Source organism: Pteropus alecto, unplaced genomic scaffold, assembly GCF_000325575.1.
Source record: "Pteropus alecto unplaced genomic scaffold, ASM32557v1 scaffold338, whole genome shotgun sequence".
Classification (NCBI taxonomy): Eukaryota; Metazoa; Chordata; class Mammalia; order Chiroptera; family Pteropodidae; genus Pteropus; species Pteropus alecto.
This window is the reverse complement of record NW_006441995.1, coordinates 76,522-84,946: the sequence shown is the minus strand read 5'-3', so window position 1 is coordinate 84,946 and position 8,425 is coordinate 76,522. Positions and strand designations below refer to the sequence as shown.

The 8,425-nt window shown below is 39.2% G+C and overlaps 1 protein-coding gene across 1 annotated transcript in view; it reads right to left on the bottom strand.

Annotated features, from left to right (window-relative positions):
- Nucleotides 1-8,425, bottom strand: part of SKP2 (S-phase kinase associated protein 2) — a 26,069-nt gene that overhangs the window by 3,007 nt on the left and 14,637 nt on the right. Inside the window, exons 7-9 of the mRNA XM_006919484.3 lie at nt 7,767-7,897; nt 2,219-2,270; nt 1,944-2,051 (exon numbers count right to left, since the gene is read on the bottom strand). Of these exons, the coding sequence (XP_006919546.1) occupies nt 1,944-2,051; nt 2,219-2,270; nt 7,767-7,897 (291 nt within the window). The remainder of the gene's footprint in view (nt 1-1,943; nt 2,052-2,218; nt 2,271-7,766; nt 7,898-8,425) is intronic.

Sequence of the window (8,425 nt, the reverse complement as noted above, 5' to 3'; positions counted from 1 at the left end):
ATTCTTACTATGCATCAAACAGAACAGCTGCCAGAATGGCTGAATTTAGAGGGAAAGACATTTTATCTTGAGAAACTTTTAAGCATAGAGAACTAGCAAACTCATCTGAATCGATTCACAAGTTAAACCAGTGTGCTATTTTACATAATACCTAAAGAAACAGATTCTTTTACCTTAAAGTTCCAGGACAGCATCTTTCTTCTTTCTGCTCTCACTCTATTCTGGTGGTCTGACTTGTAACTAAGCTTCTGATGCTCCTTTTTCTCTTATTTCACATATGATTTAAAAAATAAGTCATAACAATGCAGTGAGGGTTCCCATGGAGGTGGCAACTTCAGGCCTTTGCCCTTAACCATCAATCCACATTGCCTGTAGGTATCACTAAGCAAGTGTTATTATCCCACTGGATAAAAATGTTAAAATGTGAGGGCTTACTACCTCTCCTGAGCCTCTGCTCAAGAAAAAGCATTTTGTGATTACTTGATTAGCTTCCTCCTCTCTGTGGAGAAAGCATAAAAGTAAGATGCATGGATAGAAATCATCTCTGCACTTCCCAGGAGGCTGGTGCAGGCAGTGAAGCTGAAGCCCAGGCGGCAAAGACAGGAAAGAACGGATGACAGTGAAACCTTTTTGGGTAGATGCTAGAGTCTCCTGGGAGTTTTGAATGCTAGAAGGGGCAGGAGACTTTAGTAAGAGTTCCTTGTATATAAATTTAGACTCTCATATCTAAGAGCCATGAAAATGAACACCAGCATCCCTTTTAGGCAACGCTTTTTCAAATGAGATGCCGGCTCAGACCCTGAGCCCCAAGATTAATTAATTAATTAAAAATATAAGTACTGTACTCCCTAATTCTACTAATTAACCCTATCTAGCTGAAGTATCTGGTTTATTCATTAATTCTTAAAACTTACAAAGACCCAAATTAATAATGTGAGGACTATGTAAGTCCTTTGTTTGAATTCAATTATCTTCATCTGGACAGTGAACTACATGAACATGAGGTCAGCAGCCTCATTTGGGGCATAATGGCTGGAATAAGCAAAAAGGACACCTGACCGAGACCAAGACACTGACTCCTTGTGGTTTTCAGTAAACTTGCTAGACATTTACACTTGACATAGGAAGAATTTTCCAGTCCTCTGGGATGTAAAAAAGGAAACCTTTTCAGAAATAGAGAGACGATATTCCCACGACGACTTGGGTATAGCCCTTCGGAAAACAAAAATAGACTGGATTCCTTTTTTCTTTGCACGCTCTTGATTTTATGGAAGTTGCTGAGCAGGTACAAACTTAACCCTTGTAAAAGCCACCAGATTAGAGAGACTATTCTGCATCTGTCCAGGAGACCTCGGATCTAGACTAAGCTCAGCAATAAACTCACTATACAGCTTTGGGTAAGTTAGTTACTTCACTGGTTTGGACCTCAATCTCTCCCAGACCCTTTCAAAGACAACATCAGATTCTTACAATATTTACCACTTAAATATACCCATCCTTCCCATTCCTTGACCTTTCGGGACAGACATCACTAGAAGGTTACAGAAGTTTTCCTCTAACCCAGAGGCTTTTGGAATCAGGAGTTGATCTGAAAAAAGTTGGGGGAAAAAAACCCACAGTGGGCCTGCCTCCCCAGTTCTACTCTGAGCTCCGTGGACATAAAGTCCTTCTCTCGCAAGTCCTTCACAGATACCAGTATAGTATTCTCATATTTCAACCTGCTCACAGCTAAATAATAAATGTTTGGTGAATTATTCAGTCAACTCAACTTTACCAGACGTTTTTAAGCAAAAGATTTTCCTTGGTTTTTCTATTTTGCTGGTCTTTCCTAACCCGTTTGTGGGACACTAATATTGCTTAAACACCTGCTATAAATATTTATACCCCGTGACATCTCTTTTGGTCCCTGCTTTCTACTAGCTTTAAAAAACAAAAATACTTACAGTAAGGTTTCAGGTATGATATCATAGCATCGACTGAGTGATAGGTGTTGGAGGTAGCTGAGCTGGTAAAATTCTGGAAAGCAGTCATGCTTTAGCATGATGCTATCACTGTAACAGACAGAGGAAAAGATTCAAAACCTATCCAGCAATTCCAGGTGTAGAAAAAAAACATAGTCTACTATTTAGTTTCTGCAATTCAACATATTAAGATCCTTTCCTCATTCAACAAGCCATCGTGATTTTTCACTTTTTTTTTTTTCTAAATGAAAAAATACCTTAAGTCTAGATGGACAAGATTGGGGCATCTTCCAACTAGGGTAGAGACATCTAGAAAAAAAAGAAAGTCAATATTAAACAAGAAACAAGACAAGGAAATCTGCTATCAATACTTCCATTTACCATTGTGTTGTAAGTTCAGAGCAATGCAGTTAGAGTTGCATGGTATTAAAAAGAAAAACAAAATTATCATTTTAACACATAAGATTTTCTACCCTGAAAATCCTAGAGAATCACCTGAAAACTAATGGAAATAGAGAACTGTGTAAAATAACTGGTTAACAACAATTCATAGCTTATCTATGTATCAGCCATAACTGGATGGGAAAAAGTTTTGAAATCCTATTCACAACAGCAAAAAAAGCAAAACCAAAAACTACTATATATAGTCATGCATCTGCATAACAATGTTTCAATGACAGACCACATCTATGATGGCAATACTGTAAAATTATAATGGAGCTGAAAAGTTTCTGTCATCTAGTGACATTGTAGCTGTCGCAGTCCAGCACAAAGCATTACTCATGTGTTTGTGGTGATACCTGTGTAAGCACACCTACCAGTCATATCAAAGTATAGCACAATTATGTATATAGTATGTAATACTTGACAATGATAATAAACAACTAAGTTACGGGCTTATGTATTTACTATACTTTTTATCATGATTTTAGAGTGTACTCTTCCTACTTATAAAAAAAGTGCTATAAAACAATATGCTGTGTGATGCTGGCAGCAGCCTCATCCACCCTGTGTTTACCATGTCTCTTGATTACACCATTTTCTCTTGTGTTTGATTCTGGCTTCTCATGTTGTTTTGTACAGTAACGTACTCTACAGGCTTATAGCCTAGGAGCAGCAGGCTATCCCTTGAGTAGTAGCCTGTACCATCTAGGTTTGCGTAAGTACGTTTCATGATGTTCGCACAATGACAGAATCGCCTAATGACCCATTTCTCCGATGTATCCCAGTTGTTACCACGGCCAGAAAAAAATTATTTCTGCAACTTAAATAATATGTTCAAATAAATTCCGCACATATTAAAAAGTTCTAAATGTAAAAATATGGGTAATTACTCATTGGATCTTGAGACAAGTAAGGAGTTTCAAAATGTAAAAGATAAAGGGAACTGATAATTTACTCCATAAAAATTTAAAACTACCATGTTAAAACTAGTCACAGACAGGACTAAAGAAACTTTAGAAAACTGGGAATACGTGTTTGCAGCATGCATTAAACAGTGGTCTTATTATATAAAGAATAAAAAGATAAATAATAGAAAATGGACAAAGAACAGGAACAGATCCTTTGCAAAATATAGAGATAATCTGCAGCCATCAAATTAAAAGATTCTATTATAATACCTAGAATTGGTGAAATAGAATAAAGCTGGTCTCCCCATATACTTCAAGTGGATATTTAATTTAATGCAGCCTTTCAGGAAAGCTAACTGATTTTCTTTTTAGGGTAAACTGATTTTTAAGAAAAAAAGTATTCAGAGCATTACACACTTTGTTTTTTGGCTCAGTGATTCCATTTTTAGAAAAACAGAGATGCGCATGAAGATATTTTTTGTAGCAACAGCTATAGTAGCCCCTCTCCTAATTAGCTTAATACTAATTCAGAATACAATACTAAGAGTAGCTTATTAAAAAGCTTTTAGATAACATTTCATGACCTGAAAAAATACTCAGGATATACTGTATAGTGAAAACAAAATATATACAATGCATTATAATCTCCATTTAGTTAAAATACGTGCACAAACTCATATTTACACACAAACTTATACACGGCAAGAAGGGGTGGGGGAAAGGCTGGAAGGAAATACACCCAAACATTAACTGCAGTACCCAAAGGTGGTGGGATTATAGATAACTTTTCAGAATTCCGAAGTCACATGTACTACTTTGTAATGAGAAAATGAATCAATTAATGTTATTTTCTTAAAACAGACAAACTTCATTAATGTTTGAGAGTTTTTTCTCACAGCTACCTTTTCAGCCCCATTCCCCCTTGCCACTGATTCCTACACTTGCATTTTCGATGGTCTCAGCACCCCCACTGGGATATGTGACTGGCACCTCGACTTTATGCCTAAAACCAAATGCTTAATTTCTCCTCTAAACCTGCTCCTTTCCTAACGTCTTTTCCATCTCAGTAAGTAGTAACTTCGCTGATCCAGCTGCTTCGGCCAAAACCCTGGGAATCATGCTTGACCGTTTTTCTCACATCCCACATCCAATCTGTTACTAAATCTTGTTTTATCAGCTTTCAAAATGTGCCCCAAATCTGATCATTTCTTACCACCCGAAATGTCACCGCCCTAGTCTCCTGTAGCTTTTCCCTTCACAGCACCAGAATGAGACTTAAAATGGGAGTCAGATTATATCATTCCCTGTTCAAGATACTTTTAATGTTTCCCACCTCACTCAGAAAAATATTCGAGCAAAGCTTTTGCCTTGGTTTACAAAGCCCCTGGCTACCTCATCCCCTAACACTGTCCTTGCTCCCTGTTACGCACTGGCTCCCCTATCAAAGCCTTTGCACGTGCTGGTCCTTGGTTCTAGAATGTTCTTCCCTCACGTATCTTTCACTCCTTCAGGTCTCTGCTCCAGCGTCACTTCTCAGACTGGCCCTCTCCTTGATTCCGTCTGCAAACAGCCCCCTTCCTGTTACACTCGACCTGATTTTTCTGCTTTATTTTCTCCTCCTTGTATTTCCACCTGCTTTCACAACATGTAGTTCTTTGTTGATTGTCTGGCTTCCCAACTAGAATGTAAGCTCACAGGGTGACTTTGTTTAGTTCAAGGCCACATACCCAACTCTGGAACAGGGCTTCGTGCATTGTATGTACTCAGTAAACATTTGTTTAATGAATGACTAAAGAATGAAGAAAGTACACAATACAATTTTGAGTGACTCAACCAGCCAACAAACTAGCCATCGATAAAATCCAAAATCAGATGCAATCTTCTGTTGGTACCACCTGGGAAAGAATGAAACCTTGGAGGCTAAAGTGGTTAGTCTCCATCTCCGGCCCTCATTTAAGCCCTGTGCTCCCTTGGAGGGGAGGGGGAGTAGTTAGCCGTCACTGCCAAGATTCCCTCTTCCCTGTCCACTTCACCACGAACTGGAGATCTAATTGAGCTAGAAGGATCTTAGAAACCACCTAATCTAACCTTTCACCTGGAGAAGCCAAAGCCAAATCAGAGTTTATCTATTGTCCCCCAGGGAGATCGTGATGGGTGGGTAGGGGTGTCAGTAATAGCCAACGATCACTGAATTCTCATTCTGTGCCAAGAACGGTTTAGCATGCTGCATGTGTATATAATCATTTATTCCTTTTTATAATTCTAAGAGGGAGTTCTGTTTATTTTCATTTTATTACTGAGTAAATGGAGGAAGAGGAAGTTTATCAACTTGTTTAAGGATATCCAATAAATGGCAGAGTGGGTACTTGAACTCAGGCAGTCTGGAACCAGTCTAGGAGGCGAAATGAAATCCATATTATCTGTATAATGAGATAGTGTGCCCCTGGTAAGACATGAATTAAAAAAATCTGATTCCCACTTATACTTCAACTTATACTCCGCATCTCTGTCCAGCAGGACTTTATTACCTATTATTCCTGCCAAAACTCAGTAAACAGGCTTAGCTATTGTTTCTTGGGGGAACAAAGAGAAGAGTTTTAAGCCAAACTTGGGCAAAATTAACAGCGGTTTGCCTACAGCAGTTTTTCAAACTTGCACCTGCAACCTCGGTTCATTTCAGAACTCTCAGTGAAGAAATAGGGAATTCAGATAAGGGCAGGAAATGTAAATAGGGCACAGCCTTCTCGTCTCTTGGGGATGAACAGGGAAGAACCAGGAGCAGGATTTAGTGTCAAGAAGATGCTCGCTGGTCGGAGTTTAAAATCCTCAGAAGGTAAGCACTATCCAAAGCTTGAGAATGAAACTTAATCTCAACCCAGCAATTCCACTTTTGAGTGGGATTTGAAATGCACTCAAAGATCTGTCTCTGTCCATGACAAAATTGTCAGTCAAAGGGGAAAAAAAATGGAGATTCTAAATGTCCAATACAAGATCAGCTAAATAAATTATTATTGAATCAATAGAAATGATTCCACATCTACTGGATGGAATTTCACATAGCCACTGAAAATGATGTGGTGTCATCAATGAAAATGGGGTTATCTGGTAAAAAAAAAAAAAAAAAAAGCGTATGACAAAGCATTCTATATATTGTGTCCCATTCTAAAAGACATTTTTGTAAAGTAAAAAGACTGGCAAGATGCTGGTGAGATGACTGATGATTTATTTTTGTGTTTATCCACATTTTACATTTTTTGGAGAATGACTATATAATACTGTGATCAGATTTAAAACTGTGCCTTAACGGGAAAATACGTAGAACCAAAATATTTTTCAGGGAGAGGAGGAGTAAGAAAGACAAGTGCTGCTTTTACAAATCTCTAAAGTTAGCATTCCCCTTGTCCGTAAATGCGGGCATTTGGACGTGAACACCAGCAAAGGACTCAAACCCCCTGACGGCTCATGAGCCCTACCTCTCATTTTCTATATCCTGATGTATCCTAGTTACAAGAGGACGTGTCGTGCCCTGGAGAAGTAGCTTTCAAATACTACTTAATTTCTAAGAAGGTAACATCCTGCAAATGTGTGATTCAACTCTTTTAAAGTATGATACACTATAATAAACAAAACATTTATACTCAGATGAGCTAACACTGACACCAGGACAGGGTTAAGGTACGTTGTGAGCTTAACTAGGTTCTGTGCAGCATGGTCTGAGATCATAAGGTGAAGCTGTTAAAAATCTTGCCGTTCGATAACACTAATCTTTGCAAATCAAGATTTTCTCCGTATGAGATGAACAATGCCTAACTGAAGGTGGAGGATCCTGAAGACTGTAACCATTATGTCTTATCCCTGACTTCAAATGCCCACGTCCATCCAAACAACCTCATTATCCTTAGACTGAATCCAAAAGTAAAAGTTGTGTGAACTTACAAACAGGCTTTATAACAGGGATTTTCAACCTTGGCGCTGTTGACATTTTGGACTGTATTATTTTTTGTGTGTTATTCTGCTGTTCTGTGCATTCTTGATTTCTACCCACTAGACGCCAGAAGCACCCTCGCAGCCGTGACAATCAAAAGTATCTCCAGACCTCATCCAATGTTCCCTTGAAGGCAAAATTGCCCCTGGTTGAGAACCACTGCTTAATACTATCAAACACTGCACTTACCCATTTTCATGTTGGAGGTTTACCTAAAAATTTAGTTGATTAAAAGAACTTCTGCTTAAAAAGTAATCGTTTGGAAGTATAAAGATTTCCATTTCTAGATCCTGGATTCGAATCTTGACACTACCCAACTAGCTGTTTGCCTTTATTTAACCCTTCTAATCAGCTGCTAACACAGGCCCTGGATTAAATGAGACAATTTAGGGAGCACAGCACTTAGGAGATGTTCAGTAAATCAAACCTACTATTTCTGTCAAGGCCTCAGGGGCCCGGAGCTCTTACCTGATCTCTGGAGATTCTTCCGGTAGCCACTAAGATTCAGCTGGGTGATAGTCTCCGACACATGCGCGACAGCCACCTGCACATGCTTTTCAGTGAAGTCAAAGCACCAGGAGAGGTTCAGCTCATCCAGTCTACACACCAGAGAGGCAATAAGTGAAAGCATAAAACCATCACACAGGAATGAGTTCTCTAGGCAGCGCTGCCTCAAGCGGCAAAGCAAACACAAAGCCATAGATTCCTTTCCATTTTATGCACAGAACCTCTGTTGCTCTAAGCAGCTACCTTTGCTCACCTGAAACTGCCTTCTCCCCTCTAGACACCTTCCTCCGCCCTAAGTTTGCCTCAGTCAGCAAGGGGATCTGAGCCAAGGCCTGGGTAAATGCTGCCCCCTTGTGGAAATAAAGGGGAGCACACACTCCTCCCTTCCTCGGGGCTCAAACCTCATTCCAGAACAGGAAGTAGAAATTCCATCCTCTGTTTTTCTGAACCACCCAGGTTGTTAGCAAACACCTACACAGACTGAACAATGAGATGCTTAAAAGACTGATTCCCCATAAAGAGACACTTATGTTGCAAAAAGCTACTTCATCTTATTTGGCCTCTGCTAAATGAGCAAATGAGGGATTCAAAGAAAATGTCTAACCATCAAACCACACACC